At 39.4% G+C, this 17,538-nt stretch overlaps 1 protein-coding gene across 1 annotated transcript in view; it reads right to left on the reverse strand.

Annotated features, from left to right (window-relative positions):
* Nucleotides 1-17,538, reverse strand: part of TMEM2 (transmembrane protein 2) — a 129,197-nt gene that overhangs the window by 6,011 nt on the left and 105,648 nt on the right. The window contains exons 18-21 of the mRNA XM_006834916.1: nucleotides 17,168-17,376; nucleotides 12,391-12,573; nucleotides 10,032-10,251; nucleotides 2,073-2,171 (exon numbers count right to left, since the gene is read on the reverse strand). Of these exons, the coding sequence (XP_006834979.1) occupies nucleotides 2,073-2,171; nucleotides 10,032-10,251; nucleotides 12,391-12,573; nucleotides 17,168-17,376 (711 nt within the window). The remainder of the gene's footprint in view (nucleotides 1-2,072; nucleotides 2,172-10,031; nucleotides 10,252-12,390; nucleotides 12,574-17,167; nucleotides 17,377-17,538) is intronic.

Genomic DNA, 17,538 nt, shown 5'->3' on the forward strand with positions numbered 1-17,538 from the left:
GACTCTTGGCAACACCATGTGTGTCACAGTACGGTTTTCAATGGCTGATTTTTCAAAAGTAGATCTCCAGACCTTTCATCTCAAGCACCTCTGGGTAGCCACGAGCTTCTGAACTTCTCCATTAGCAGCAAAGAGCATTAACCATTTGCACCATCCAGGGATTCCAAGAATAGGTTACTTGTGGCTATTTAGGCTCTAAGCCCAATTCCAGTTTTTACACAGAGACTTAGATGTATACTTTCATTAACATGCTTAGAAAGACAACACTCTGTATATTAACTAACTTGCTCTGAACAAATTAAAAAAAAAAACAAAGGAGGGTTTTGTGAAATTGGCTCCTGTGGAGGTTTTGCAGAGTGTAGGACCTTAGATGCAATCCTGAGCCCCATCCAGAACCTTCTGAGGTGGGACATTCCCACTAGAAAGGACAAGCAGACCAGCCTGGAACAGCTAGAGCGACAGAAGATACATCTTCAAAGAAAGATCATTAGGAAAAACCCAAAAGAAAAATGGCAGTATGACTGGCTACTACAAGAATAAGCAAGTAGCCATCAAGGCAGTCAATCAAGTTCCTTCAGGATAAACTCCCCTCTAAGACTGAAATTCAAAAGGAGCACATGAGTAGGCATGTAAGCTTGCTGATGATCACATTGGTCTACTGGTGAGTGGAAAAGGCGGAAAGGCAGCAATGAAGAAATGGGCTGAGTTCAACCATGCTCCATAGACTCCCATTGACCTGGAGATGAGAGAGAGAAGAGGAAGGGCTGGTTGAAAGTGTGGTGAGACCTGGGGACACCTGAGCCCATGGACAAGGACATAGCCACAGAGGGCTAGAGCTGAGAGTGAAGCATCCAGCTGATATGAAGTGAGGGAAGATATACAAGAACACCCAAACTTGTAGATAATATCCAATTTACCTAGCCTTGATGGCTTGATAATCAGAACTCGACTAGAGGAAGATTAAAAAAAAGAACAAAACAATTTTTTATAAAGGAAATGAGGGTAAACTGCTACAATTTAATGAACTTGACCTATACTCATGGAGGTAGTAACTCTAAATATCAACAGAGAGGGAAGGAGTCTTCACATCAAGTATCAATGCTAATCCCCTCTGTACACTGGTGTAAATTATTATATATGCCTGAGTGTTTAAAAAAAAAAAGAGCTAAAGTGAATAGGGAGAAATACTGTTAACTGATGGTACATGTTGTTGTTGTTGGGTGCCATCGAGTTGGTACCGACTCATAGCAACCTTACGCACAGCAGAATGCACTGCCCGATCCTGGGCCGACCTCACTACTGTTGCTTCACTTGGAGGGGATTATAATCACTGTAATGAAACAAGATGTATGATTTGTTGAATGTAAAACTGATGATCTGCCCTGTAAACTTTCACTCAATCCACAAGAACAACCTTAAAAAAAAAAAAAAAAAGTCATGTGAAAGGAAGATGCATACTTGTTTTTTAATAATAAATAGAACTACAAAAAAAAAAAAAAAAAAAAAAGGAAAAGTGGTAATAAAAAATCAGAAGGCCAAAAGGGTTTAAAGAACTGCATTTCCCATATTTTTCACAATTACAAAACAAAACAAACTGGTTAAACCAGCTTTCTTCATATTAATTACATACGGCAATTATTTTTAACTAAAGATGCCTTTTTACTTGTATAAATCTGGCTCACCTGTAATAATCCTATTACTAAGTGAGAAATAATAAGAAATTTTCACATTACCCTAAAAATAAGTAGTTAATGTACTTTACTGGAGTCCTGGTGTGGCACTGTGGGTAAATGCGCTGGACTGCAAGGTCGGCAGTTCAAGCTCGCCAGCTGTTCCTTAGAAACTGTATACAGAGTTACTATGGGTCAAAACCTGACTCAACAGTACGTAACAACAATAACACTGAAAAAACAATATACAATTTAAAATAAATGTTTAAGAGGTATTTGTGCCTGGAAGGAATCTAATGTTAATTACAAACAAGGAACTACTGTCAGAGATACTGCATGTTACAAGGATGCAACTAAAAAGAAAAAGTTACAACGGTGTATACACAATCAGGAGGTACTTACAGAGATGACAGTTGGCTCTCTGCGCTGAGCATCTGTTTCACTGGGGGACCGAAATTGCACGGGGAGGTAGCTTTTATGAGGATCACTAGTAAACACCACCTAGACAGTACAGAAATTCCATATTGATGTTAACTGCATCTTTCTCCAGAGGGTCCTTTCAAAGTAAACTCAGTGATACACAAGACAGTGCATGTTTTTCTTTTTCTGAACTTGTTATACAGCTTTCATGACCTGGAATTTCATCTTTCGATGTAGGCTTAATCTGGTAGTGTATAACCTTGATACTCTGGAACAGTTCCATTTACAAATAACCATTATCCTGTTTATAATAATCAAATGTGCTTTATATTTAACTCTTTGGGACTATTTCATGCATACAGTCACAAATATGAGATCTCACCTATAGGAAATGTTCATATATATAAAAACCAAAGATAATTAGTGGTTACCAGAGTGGAAGTGTGAGAGAAAAAGGGAATTTTTGTTTTAGGATCTGTGTGAGTGGGTGGGGAGCTCTGGTAGCAGAGTGGTTACAAATCGGGCTGCGAACTGCAAGGTCAGCAGTTTGAAACTACCAACTGCTCCAAGGAAGACACATGAGGCTTTCTGCTCCCGTAAAGATTTACAGCCTCAGAAACCCTGTTCAGGGTTGCTATGGGTTGGAACTGACTTGACAGCACTTAACAAAAACATTGTGGGGCAAAACTCATTATCTGTGAACCACTGAAATCTAGACTGTTGTTAAGTGCCATTAAGATGGTTCCAAAATATAGCAATCCTGTATAGGGTTTTCTAGGAGCAGCTGGTGGGTTTGAACTGCCAACTTTGCAGTTAATATTGCTGTTAAGTGCCATCAAGCTGACTCCAACTCAGAGACCCTGTATAGGGTTTCCAAGGAGCGGCTGGTACATAGTCCAGTGCTGATCCTACAGCGCCACCATACCAGGATTCCTTGAAATCCAGATTACAAGTTGATTATTTCCAAAATACAATGATGAAACAGGCACAAGGAAGACACTTCCATTACAAATGGGAGAAAGCGGACTCAAAAAGTGATACAAGACACCAGGCAAGATTAAACCCAGCAGAACAAATTATCTCTCAGGACAAGAAAATAATCTTCTCTCTGAGACCATCTGGGCAGTGACCCCACCTTCCAAACTCTGGAGTTGGTCACACCTTCTGGATTCTGATTGAGGTCTTGGGCTTCACCCTTGACTTCCAGGCCTTCTGGGAAGGCAATTCTGCCTCCATGGCCCCAGTCTGCTATTCCATCTAAGTGGCAACCCTACCCTTTGGTCCTGTTCTTCTGTTCCTTTGGTGTGTCAGCCCTGCCTCTGCAGGTTTGCACATTGGCCCCATAATTTAATGACCACCCCACGCTCTGAAATCTAATTGTCAAAGATCTGATTGACACTTAGAAGGCTGTGTTGTCACCTACTGAGATTCAGGAGACTGTGGATCCACCCTGTGAAACCATGAAGGCCCTGTATCTGTCTGTGTTCCTTCTAATAATGCTGCTTTTCTCTGAGTCACTCCAGGGATGGTCTCTTTATTTTTCTTGGAGGACAACAGATGGAGCTTATTGGGTTGATTTCCCACCTGTAGAATTCCAAGAGGCAGACGTGGACTTATTCCTTTCAGTCTTTCTCTGTAAACTGATGGATTTTCTGTCCTTGCAGTTGGTTAGGTCAATCAGTCACAGCTTAATCTCTTTAACAAAATATGGTGTGTCCATGTCCTTGGTAAACATGTGAAGATACATGTCCTTAGTCGGTACAACAGAAGTTTCCAAATCTCTAAGTTCTGTTTTCATTTTTGCATAGTTCATTTTTAAGTCCATCTCTTTCTTCTCATATTTTTCTATATACAGCAAGGGAGAAATCACATAGCCCCTTCAAGATCTTGCTTAGCAATCTCCTCAGCCATATATATATTCAAGCTCATCCCTTTCATGAACTACCTTCCAATAAACATTTCTGCATAATTCAGACAAGCTCTTTGTCTTCCACTTTCTAATTTTTTTTTTTTTTAAGTTTTTAATGTGAATTGAGTGACAGTTTACATGGGAGAGCATCAGCTTTACATTCATCCTATTGTATTTCATCTCATTGCAATGATTACAATTTCCTTCATGCATCATCATTCAAAAGCATTTGATTCCAATAGTCTGTTTTTGTTTGCTTTTTTGGATGTACACCAAAGCACTCAGGAATATATAACCATTCAAACAGCCAAAGGGCACACCCTGCAAGTTTGCTCCCTGGCTGCCAACACATAGCCCCTCTTCCTGCTTGAGTCTAGAGTCCCCAGGCACTGCATCTCTCCACGTCATCGTCTCTGCCTCCATCTCTGGTGTTGCTGCTCTCTCTGGATAAGGTCCCACACTCCGTCTTCTCCCACGATGGTCCCAGGGTCCTCTGCTCCTGGACTGCAAGACCAACTACACCCCTCCTTTCGTTACAAAACACCTACCTTTACATTTTCAACGTTCACAATCAGTCCTGATAGCAATTATTTACTGTTGAACCACAGAGTCTTATCCCCATCTCCTTTCACCAGTCCCATCTAGATAGGTTGGAAACCACTCAGTGAAGAACCTACCCTCTCCCACACCCTCTGAAACTATGCTCCCTCTTGAAAACTTGTAAGCCAGTCATTTCATGCCTGGCTTACCCATTTTGGGTAGCCAATGTCTAAGTTGCCCATCCCTGTCAATCCTGTGTACAGAGGGGGTAGAAATGATCCTTGCTATAAAGATTTGTTCCCTTTTAAGCTACTACATCCATAAGTATGGTCAAGTTCATTAAATTGTAGCAGATTACACTTTTTTCCCTCGTCTTCCTTCCTGTAGTCAAGTTCTGATCATCCAGCCATTGAATCTAGGTCAAATGGGTACTCTCTCCAAGTATGGGCATTATTGTGCCTCTTCCCTCACTTCATGTCAGTTGGATGCTTCATTCTACACTCTACTCATCTGTGGCTATGTCCCTGTTCATGGGCTCAGGAGTCTCCAGGTCTCGCTATACTGCTGGCCAAACACGTCTCAATCCAGTGTGGCAGGAATCTATTGAATGTGGTTGGACTTAGCTCACAGCCTCATTGCTGTTTTTCCCCCACTTTCCCATATCGGTAAACCAATGTGGTCACCAGCAAGATTACATGCCTGCTCGTGTATTCCCTTTGAGTTTCACTCACGAAATGGGGTTTGCCCTGAGGAGACTTGTTTGCCTTGATGGCTCTCCCCTGTGAACAACTTGCTTGTTCTTATAGTAGTCAATCGGACTGCCGTTATAGTTTTTAATTTTCCTGCTGGTCTTTCTTTCAAGAAGTATCTTCTGTTCCTGTAGCTGTTTGACTTCCACTTGTATCAACACATTCCCCATCATTTTCTTTCAAAGTCTCACCAGAAGCACGTTTAACGCCCACATCTCTAGCACCATTCTGTTACTGCCTATAAATGCATTTTCAGAGACTTTTTCTATAGCGCTCCTCACTTCCTCCTAAGCCTCCACCAAAATTGCTTTTGATGTCTGTAATTCCACCAACAGTCTTTTAAGGCAATCTAGGATTTTAGTAATATTGTTGCTGCAAGGTGCAGTCAAGCTGGCTCTACTCATAGTGACCCTGGGTACAACAGAACGAAACACAGTCTGACACTCTACTATCCTTGCAATCATTGCTATGTTTAGGCCCATTGGTGCAGCCAATGCGTCAATCCATTTCATTGAGTGTCTCCTTTTCTACTGACCCTCCATTTTACCAAGTGATGATGTGCTTCTCCTTGGATTGGTTCCTTCTGATAACATGTCCAAAGCACATGAGATGAAGTCTCATTAGTCTCGCTTCTAAGGAAGCTATTGGCGGTACTATGGCCAACACAGATTTGTTCATTCTGGCAGCCCATGGGAATGTTCGATATTCTTTGTACTATACTTCAAATTTACACTATACTTCATTAATGCTTCAATCTTCCTTACTTATTGCCTAGCTTTCACATGCATTAGAGGTTAACTGGAAATTCTATCACTTGGGTCACAAATACCTTAGTCCTTAAAGTACCATCTTTGCTTTTTTTTTTTTACACTTTAAAAAAAAGGCTTTTGCAGCAGATGTATCCAATGAGATACACTGTAGTTTGATTTGTTGACTCCTGCTTCCATGGGCATTGATAAGTAAAGCAAAATCTTTGCCAGTGTCAACCTTTTCTTCATTTATCATGCGGTTGCTTACGGGCCCAGCTGTGAGGATTTTTTATTGTCTTTACACTGAGTTCAATCCAAACTGAAAGCTGGAGTCTTTGATCTTCAATCCTTCTTCATTTTCAACAAGAAAGTTTGTGTCATCTGCTACATACCATAGTTGTCAGTCAATTAACATTAATGAAGATTGGTGGCTTTTTCTATTATTGCTATTAAGTACTCTCTAGTAGGTCCCAACTAATAGTGACCTTACACAGGATTCTTAAGAGTGGGAACAAATTCAACAGCACTTAACAACAACATAGGGTTTTCCAAGAAAAGTACAATGTTTATCCTATAGCGCAACACCAAGACTCTGCTTTTACTATTCCCTAAGTGTTATCGAGTGGATTCCAACTCAGTGATCCTGTATCAGGTTTCTGAGGAGCAGTCGATGGATTTGAACAACCGACCTTATGGTTCACAGTCCAGTGCTGATCCTATAGCAACACATAAAACTTTACAGTCTCTTCCCACTACTCAATTTTATAATCACTTCCACATTTTAGGTATCTGTTAGAGCAGCGCCTCACTTTTCCAATCACAAATTCTATTTTGGCTACCTAGTGCTGCTATGACAGAAATAACACAAGTGAATAGCTGTAACAAACATATTTCTTTTTCTCACTCTTTAGGAGGCTAGGTGTCCAAATTCAGGGTGCCAACACTAGGAGAAGGATGTCTTTTTCTGTGGGCTCTGGAGGAAGGTCTTGTCTCTTCTGAACTTCTGTTCCTGGATGATCTCCACATGGCTTGGCAGCCTTCTTCCCTCATCTCGCTTGGTTCTTTCATCTCTTTTCTATTTCCAGAGATGGGCTCAGACACACCCAATACTAATACTGTCTCATTAGCATAACAAAGACAACTCCCAAATAGGATTATCACCTCAGACACAGGCAGCACATATTTTGGGGGGATTAAAATTCAATCCCTAACAGGGAGCACTGAGTTCATGTTAACGATGGTGGGAAAAAGTAGCAATATGGCTGTACAACATGAAGAATGTAATCATTAATGCTGAACTATACAAGATAGAAAGCGTTGAATTGGTAGATGTTTTGAACATATTTTACCAAGTACATATATCAAAATTATAAAACACATTAAAAAAATAAAAGAAGATTTAAAAAGTCCTGTTCAGATCAATTTTCCTGAATTAGGGCCCAGTCTTTGTAGAATTCACGGAAGAAGTGGGAGTAACAAGCACTACCTTGTTTTAAAAAATGTAATGGTCTTGTACATCACCAGAGCTAAACACTTTTAGTTATCCTACAAAGTCCTCCATAAATGGAGCCATCCAACATAAGCAGGTCCTGATCTCCCACTGTCCGAATCTAATTTTCTCAGAAGCATTCATCTACTTTTCTGCCACTCTCCTTTGCTGATGCTGTTTCCTTACATAGAATGTCCTTCCCTTTTTTCTTCTACCCCAGCAAATTACTTCCAGTCTCCAAAGCCCACTTCCTACCTTCTCCCTAAGGACTATCTCTCCCTTAAAAGTACCTTTGCTCTCATACAACTTAGCACTTAAAAGCATACAGTCCTTACAAGTCAATATCAACAGCTTCCTTTGTAACAGGACATAATAATCATGACATTATGCAGTCACATGATAGACATTCTTTGATGTCTCAGGTTTGGGGCCAAAAATTCATGTGACTTTTAGTATTTACTTATAACACATTGGTGCTTGTAAGCTAAATGCTCAACCATGAGGTTAGTTTGAACTGCAAAGTCAGTGGTTCAACCTCACCAGCCGCTCCTTGAAAACCCTACACAGAGCTACTACGACTGGGCACCAACTTGAAGACAATAATACCTAATACACATACATGCATTTGCTCTTACTATTAACTGGAAAAAGTCCTACAACTTCTAAATAAAGTGATGTTACCAGATACTTTAAATACTTTGCAATTATTTAAAATAGTTGGTAAAGTATTTAAAAATGAATAATGATGAATGCCTCAGACATAAAAACAGAGAATGCTAAGTATTAATGCTTAGAATAATTTAACAACATAGACTTAGAATATTTCCAATGATGACTGAATTGATGTTTATAAATTAAATTTTATTATAAATTATAATGTTATTATTATAAATTACACAATGTCTCTTTAGTAATGACTTTCTTGAGAAAGCCAATCTACCAGTCTAAGAATTATGCTGGAGAATTACTTTCCAGGAAGATGATCTCAAAACATTTTAATAGTCTAACCATCATATGACACAAATAAGAACCAACTCATACAAGCTTGTTCACATGCACACTTTGTGCTTTTGGTTTTAGTTGTACTAGAAAATAGAGGTGGTTCAGGGATTTGAATGACCAATATGTACTGTGACAGTAGATGTGCCATTTAAAACAATATTTTTATCAACTCTAATGGAAAACACAAATCTATCTTTCCTTGTTCTACTGCCACCAGTGGACAGAAACAAATGAAAAATAACTTATGTAATGGGGGGAAAAAAGAGTTCTTGTTTTCTCAAGTCACTTAGAATGATAAGAATGAAAAAGAAAGAAAGATTGAGGAGTTATCTCCATCTCAACAGGCAGTATATATTTTGTGGCAATTCTTGCTTTAAAAAAAAAAAACAAACCTAACATTTCTCTAGATCAACAGAACTCTGTGAGTATCAGAATTCTCTGGAGAGCTTGTTAACACACAGATAGCTGGACCCCCATCTCCAGACTTCCTAATTTAGGAAGTATGGGGCAGGATCCAAGAATTCATGTTTTCACCAAATACTTCCCAAATGATGCTGGTGCTGCAAGTCTAGAAACCACTTTACTTATCTCTTATTTGTTTGTGTAAAGATTAAACACAAGTTAGGGCAATATTAGTGCTTTTTCATTTGGAATGGAACTAACTTTATTTGCAATGTATATCTGATTTTAGCTCACATTATGGATTTATTTCATTACCGTGCTTTCTCAAGATCCAGAAGGAGACTATTTAATTAAGAATGATACGTGGGGAGAAGCTTTTCTCACTTGTAGTTAAAGCAAAGCTGTACTTTTACTTACAGATAAATATAACAGCACATACTTCAAAATTAAGAGTGGCTTTTCACACATAGGGAAAGCATGAGCTACATTTTCTGAAGAGAAAACTTCACAATTTTCCTAAGTGTTACATTCTCTGAAGAGAGACTTCACACTACAAGTAAAACAAACCAGATAATTTTTTATATCTCACTGACACGTAAACCAAAATGCAGTACTCTTTTGAAATCAAATCTCTGAGAAAGAAAAGAGGTGGTGACTAAGGTAAACAACTTCTCATTTCAAATCATGTAGAATCCATGGGGAAATTGATACAGCATGAGTTGGACCCTAATTCGTGTTGATCAGATGTGCATCAGAGTAGAACTGTGCTCCCTAAGTTTCCAATGACTGATTATTTTGGATGTATATCGATCACTAGACTTTTCTCCCACGGAACCTTTGAGGTAGCTTCGAACCTCCCACCTTTTGGTTAGCAGCTGAGAACATTAACCTGATGCATGACAGGAGGGGAGTATTTTCTTAAAAATGTGCGCTAATTTCCTTCTGATGAGCACTGCACTTTTTAAAAAGTCACTTATTCAGAAGGAAGCATCCAACAAGAACAAACTAGCAACGCAGATGTTTCAAAGAACAGGATTCTTGCTGCAAAGTCACCTTTGGCTTTTTCTCCCAGTGCACATCCCAATTCTCCTCCTTGTTTACCTGACGGGTGCCACATCTTGGACAGGGTCCCAAGAGCATGGCTGGCATCCGCTTGACGGCTGATGGCTTCTGGTAATATTGTGGATACGCTTTGGCCATGCAGTTACTGATGTCTTTTGAGTCTGTTATTGCCTGGATCTTGACTCTTTCACATCCCTGAGATGAACAGTAACTGTGACCCTCTCTGTTACCTTTGGCTTTGAGATATAAAAACAGCAATCTGTATAAAACAAAAACCAGCCCTCTTGGTATTAGACTTGGGTTTCCAAAATTTAGGAACTTCTTCAAGTAAGACTCATTGTCAAAATGATCTTCCTCCTAACGATTTACAAAACTGACAAAGTTGTTGATCTATCCTCAGTCAAATACAGTACAATGTTAGGAAATATTTAGATAGCCTGCTATAGTCATTTTGGTAGATAAAACAGCTGATTTCTGGTTTGAATTAGTTCAGAAGGTAATTTGGGAGGATGGAGTTTGGCTTGGCTCAAAGTCTCCTTGGAAAACTTGCTAATGGCACTGAGTTTAGGATTCGGTATGTTAGTGTGGTTTATTCTGCTTTTGAGGGTTCATAAATCATTTTGGTTTAAGGCATGAAGCTGGAATAATAAAAAGAGGAATTCTGACTTGTTTGGCTAAGGCCAAGATATGGTCTCAAATCCATTCCTGTGATGTTTACCAAGAGCAGATGGGCTTGGGGTCCTTCCATCTGTACTGGGGCCGAAGGCAGGCAAAAATGAACAGTCACACCCATTCTGGGTTCTCCTCCTACTGCCAAGATAAAAGAAAAAGTCTAACTTTGAGTCAGCAGTCCAATTGCTGTTAGTGAACCCAATCCTTCTAATCTAAAAGGAAGGTAGGATTCTAAAAGGACTAGATCAGATGGCATTAATTACCGGAGATCAGAAATTCACATTTTAATACAAGGTCAGAGCAGGATGCAAAGTTGCATGTAGTGGTAAAAATCAGTCTTTATCCTGACATCCAGAGTGGAGAATATTTCCCATCTTTTTACTCATTTTATTAATTTAATGAAATATAATTTGACTGGCCTTACAAATTAGGGTGCTCTAAGTATTTCTACGGAAATGTAGATGTTCTATAAAATATAGAATAAAAATCCAGGTAGACTGTTTAAATCTAATTAGAAACTGAAAATCAGAGAAAATGATGAGTGAGTTGTAAGTTATTGAAAGGCTAACATGATACCTAATAAATGAACCCCAATTTCATTCCTCCTGATCAATCTTGCCACCCTGTCTCTACTCAGAACTTTTCACCTACCTTCCCCAAACATGCCAGGCCACGTTCTTCCATGCCTCCATGCACTTGTACACCCCGTTCCCTCTGCCTGGAATGCCTCACCTCATCTATCTGTTCTTCCATCTACTCCTACTTACTCCGTAAGAGTTAGCTCCAGTGTCAACAGCTTGGGCTAACACTGGCTACTCCAAGCTAAACAGGTTACCTCCAAAACCACACTGAATGTCTCAGTGCAGGACTAACAGATCGTCCACATCAACCTTCAACGGACTATGAACTCACAGGGCTGAAGAAAGAGGTCTCATTCATGCTAGCATCCTTACTACACTTAGGAAATGGCACATAGTAGGAACAACAACAATGAGTACAGGAGACCAAGCCTACCATAACCCAAAGGCTGAGAGGCTGTAACTGGAAAAAATCAGACAGAGCCAACAGCACCCCAGGAGGACAGGATTAGAATTAAAAAGTGGAAAGACGCAGTCTAGAAAAAGTTGGAAGTAAATATGCCATGGTTATATGTGGTTTCGAAAAACTCAAGGTCAACTTGAGAGACAGCCTTACAGCCAGTTGTTGTTAGGTGTCGTCGAGTCGGTTCCGACTCAGAGAGACTCTGTATAGTTTCCAAGGAGTGGCTGGTGGGTTTCAATTGTCAATCTTGTGGTTAGCAGTCCAATGCTTATCCTACAGCACCACACCAGGACTCCAGTAGAAAAAGAAATATGGGCTGAAATATTAACTATAGCATACCTAAATAATCACTGGAAGAGTTACTATGAAAAAAAACAAAAAATTATTTTTAATTTCTAATTTGGCTTACTGGCTCTTTACTGACAAGAATAATTTCTCTCCCTAAATTGCCTTAATAGGTATACGGCAAACATTTTCACTCGATTCCTACTGACAACTGTAATTACAAGTCATTCTCATTCTCCTCTAAGCCTCTAATAGTGATGTGCACGGACTTATCCCACGGCAGCTGCTTTTCTAAGCAGGCATCACATCACAGTCTATTCTTAGCTGCTCTGAAGAACTAGTAATTTCACCATTAAAGAAAAATAGCAATAATTTTCAATCCTTGGTTCCACTGAATTACCCAGTGTTGGAGTCAAAATAGAATTTCCTCTCGGATTGCTTCCTCTGTAGTTCCTCCAATGAGCGTACAGGCTCATAGTCTTCCATCTTGGATAAGGAGCCATTCTGCCGCTGCAAAAAGCCAAAGGTAACCTGAAAAGTTGTGTCTGATGGATAGCAGAGACCAACTCGAATCCAGTCATTCCTATGGAGAGACAACAAAAACTTAATTCATACATGAGCCAACATCTTTATGTATGTGTGCATATATAGTTATAGAAAACATTTGCCTCTGTAACTATTTTAAGTGTACAACTCAATGACATTAACTACATTCACCATGTTGTACAACCACCATATCACTATCCATTTTTGAATGTTCTTCATCACTCTAAAGACAAACTCGGAGCCCAGGTGTGGTGCTGTAGAATAAGCGCTGAACAGCTACACACAAGGTTGATGGTTCAAACCCACCAGTTGCTCCTTGGAAATGCTATATAGGACTCACACTGTGAGTCAAAATTGACTTGATGACACGTAACAACGAAAGAGTAACACAGTGCCCTTGAGACAATAACGCCAGATTTTCCTCTTTCCTCACTCGTGTAGCTATTAATAAATTTTTGTCTCTTTGCATTTTCCCTTTAGATATGTCGAAGAAGTATGATCATAAGATATTTGTCCTATTGGGTCTGACTTATTTCATTCAACATAATATTTCCAAGATTTATCCATGTAGATTATATCAGAACTTCATTTCTCCTTTGCTGTGCAGTCAGTTCCTACTCACAGCAACACTGCATAGGGTTTCTGAGGCTGTATTTCTTTATGGGAGAAAGCCTTATCTTTCTCCTGCAGAACGACTAACAGTTTTGAACTGCTGACCTTGAGGTTAGCAGCTCGACTCATAATAACTATGCTACCAGTGCTCCTTGGGTTAGTGGTTTAAATCCATCAGCTGCCTATTATAAGTAAAACACTGCATAGAACATTAGTATACACGTATCTGTTTTAGTTCCTCCTTTCAATTGTTTCAGAGATGTATCTAGGAGTGGAACTGCTACACCATATGGTAATTCTAGGTTTCAACTTATAAGGAACGACCCAACTGTTTTCAACAGAGGCTGTGAGCCAATTATCTTTTGAGCATCACAGTACATGCAAATTTTAACTATGATGTTCTCCTTCAATCTCTGCTTCTTTGCTATGTTCACTTACTAGGAATAGACACCTGGAAGTCTTGACATACTGGGGAATCATTATTTTTGTCTGTTATCCACCTTTCTCTTACCAACATTTGATAACATTTATATGCCCTATAAAAAATTCTTAGTTTCAAAAGGACTTCAGAGAATGTGAATAGGAATTGGATAACACGTACTTGTTGATGTTGTTAAGTTGGTTCTGACTCACAGCAACCCTGCATAGGGTTTCCGAGGAACAGCTAGTGCATTTGAACCACCTAACTTTCAGTTAGCAGTTCAGTGTTTATTCTACAATGCCACACCAGGATCCCCACATACACTCTGTAATTGTTATTAAGTGCCATCAAGTCAATTCTTACTCATAGCAACCCTGTATAGAGTTTCCAAGGAGGGACTGGTAGGTTTGAACTGCTGACCTTGTGGCTCAAACTGACCTTGCAGTCCAGTGCTTTATATTGCAGCGCCACACCAGAACTCCCACATATACTCAGACACTGGCTAATGGCTAATAAAAATAGGTGAGATGGTTGGGTATGGGTGCATTATGATGGAATCTCTAATAGCCTGATGGTGGAAGGGTATCTGGTGAAACTCTTTCTATAGAATTTATAAACAATATGGAGCAAAGTCTGAAAACCATTCACAGAGACTTCACTCAATAATCCCACTAAAGAACAATTAGAAATGGAGATAAAAGATGTATATAAAAAGATATTCTATGAAGTACCATCTTATCTAGCAAACAAGAGGGGCCATAGAAACATAATGAAAATGTCTATGGGGGAAAGAAGGTAATTCAATATAGCATGGTACATCCACATGTCGAGTGACAATACTTTAGGGTGGTAAAGAAGAGAAATACCTCACAATAGCTATAATGTCTCATTTGGATTAGTAGGATTGAAGATTACTTCAATTTCTTTTAGGTTTTTCTTATTTTGTATAATGAATACGTAGAGCATTAGTTAAAGCTTATTTTCAGAAGTGGCACTAAGACAAAATCTATGACTTCTTAATCTCCTATTGTGGTTGCCGAGTCAGTTCTGACTCATAGCAACCCCGTAAAGAAAGAGTTTTTGAGGAGCGGCCTATGAGTTTGAACAGCCAACCTTGTGGTTAGCTATCCAGTGTTTATCCTACAGCACCACACCAGAACTCCAATCTCCCATACTTTAATTTCATTTACTATAATTATGGAAAATAGTTATAATCTCCCATAATTATATTAAGAAACAAAAATTGCCTATTTCCTCTTATGCTTACCATGTAATTTTTTACAAAACTTTAGTTAATTAACTATATAAGGAAAGTATGACTGCATTTCAAGCCTATGTGGATTTTGTTCATTTCTCATTTGAGGGCACAGCTTTTTTCTACTTTCAAATGTTTTTCTTGCCCAATATTTGATGAAATGTGGAACACATCCAGAACCCTGAATATCATCTGATTGTAACATCTCACCTCAAATTACCCTTCTCGATGCAACATTTTAGATTGCTGATAACTCTTTTACATTTCTTTTCCTTCCTATCTGACAATCATTTGTTCTTTCCACTGACTTCTCCACAGCTCCTATGTGGGACTGATAGTATTTAGATTGGGCTTTTAGAAACCTTATCCTGGACTCTGGTAGCGTAGTGGTTACGAATCGGGCTGCGAACCATAAGGTCAGCAGTTCGGAACTACCAGCCGCTCCACGGGAGAAAGATAAGGCTTTCTGCTCCTGTAAAGATTTACAGCCTCGGAAACCCTGTGCAGGGTCGCTATGGGTCAGAACCGACTCGATGGCACTTAACAACAACATCCTAGACACAACTGAACTAAGGGCTGGAGGTAGGGAGACTCAGTAGAAGGCTGTTCAGATATCTTGGCAGATGATGATAGCCTGAACTCAAGTCAGGAATGATGAGGGTAGAAAGAAATGGAAGATATTTGTACAGCATTAAGGAAATGAAATCAGTAGGACTTGGTTACTGATGAGATGGAGTGATGAAAGAAAATAGTCAGGTATAGGTCCTTGGGAATTTCAGCTCAGGTGATGGGGTAGGTGGGAAACACTATTTTACTGAGGAGTGTAGAAAAGAAATAGCAGATGTTATATAACATTCATAATGGTTCAGTTAAGAGAATGTGTCAGAAACTTCAGTATCTCAAAACAAGGGTATTCAACATGGTGCTCATTCCTCCTTTGAAGTGACATTAGTGGCTGAATTCTTACATATTTCATGTCCATTCTGTTCCTCTGAACTGGGTGTTTTAAGAGAGTTCTGACAAGTCATAGTTTTATGACCCATCAGGTGAACTAGCCACCTCAGTTTTTATGGACAGTCAGGAGAACAAGCATTTCTGTTTCCACTTAGGTATCTGAGCAGCTTCATAGAATTCCATTGAAATTGGGTTACCCAGATTTGAAAAAAAAGGCCCACCTATCTTTTCTAGTCTCATTTTCTGTCACTTCTCCTAATGTATCCTTATACTATCACATAGGGTACACTGAATCCATCCACCATTCTCTGAGTACAACTGGTCCAAACAAGTTACTGAAAAATTGATCTCACTCATGGTGACCCATGTGTGTCAGAGAACTGAACTCCACAGGGTTTCCAATGACTGTCACTAGGACTTTCTTCTAAATCACCTATAGGTGGATTTGAACTGCTAACCTTTTAGTAATCAGCCAAACGCCTTAATCATTTGTACCACCCAGGGGCTCCTTTGGAACAAGACTGACTCAGACCACTTCCCTAATACAGTTTGGCACAACACCTTTGCCCATTAAAAAAAAAAAAAAGATATCTTCTATTTACTTGAGTGTTTTTCTACCTCTTATACTATAAACTTGTGCATGATAAATACTTTTCTCATTAATCTTTATATATTCATCAACTGGAACATGACAAACATTTGAATGGATTAACATAAAAATAGGGTCTTGAATGAATGTGATATTATTAGGAAGATTAGCTAGGTAGACAATTGAGAATTCATGAAAGAATAGAATAGAATGGCACTTGGAAGACAGGGGTGGCCAATAATTGGTATTCATGTCCCAACTCTTCCATCTCAAGCTTAGCGTTTTTTTTTGTTAAGTGCCGTCGAGTCGATTCCGACCCATAGCGGCCCTGTACAGGGTTTCCGAGGGTGTAAATCTTTATGGGAGTAGAAAGCCTCATCTTTCTCCCGCGGAGCGGCTGGTAGTTTCGAACCGCTGACCTTAAGGTTCGCAGCCCGATTCGTAACCACTACGCTACCAGAGCTCCTTAGCGTAGGCATTACTAATCAATCATACCACACTCTTTAGCTAAATGGTTTCAAAAATCCTTCAGTTTTTTTTAGGTAACCAAGTGATTAGTTGGGACACATCTGATAAAACTTTCTGCATATCCAGATACAGGAAATCAAAACATTCTGCAGACTGGATTGACATCTATCGTTAAGTGGCTTTCTACATGCAACGCTCATTTCTACAGAAGTTTTCCCAGGGAGAAATGCTTTTAAAATGACAACTAATAACAAAGTTAATTAAAGGTGAGATTTTTCTCTAGTACAGTACTACTTGTGTGCCTTTTGGAAATAGGTCTATGAAAGGCATACTTATTGAAGTTGACGAGGTATAGAAAAGCAATCCGTGGAGCTGGTCCATTCCAATGGATGGTATAACCCTTCTCCAGCATGATGACAGGTTGGTACTGTGGGAAGGCCGCCCTCTGATTAATGCCCCGGAGTACCATTGGGTAGGATGGATATTCATCTCGTGTGATAGTCATAGTAAGATTCTGAGTGCTCCATGTCTGCACGTAAACCTTCAAAATATAATAAAGAATTAAAGGGAAGGAAGATTTATATAAGCGAACATTTACACAACAGTTACAGTGCTATTACTTTGCAAAGAGAGATTCTGTAGATTCCATGGCCTATGCCAGACAAAACGAACAGCAGCCAATTTCACAGTATGAGACTTTTGC

This window comes from Chrysochloris asiatica, unplaced genomic scaffold, assembly GCF_000296735.1.
Source record: "Chrysochloris asiatica unplaced genomic scaffold, ChrAsi1.0 scaffold00014, whole genome shotgun sequence".
In the NCBI taxonomy this organism is placed as follows: domain Eukaryota; kingdom Metazoa; phylum Chordata; class Mammalia; order Afrosoricida; family Chrysochloridae; genus Chrysochloris; species Chrysochloris asiatica.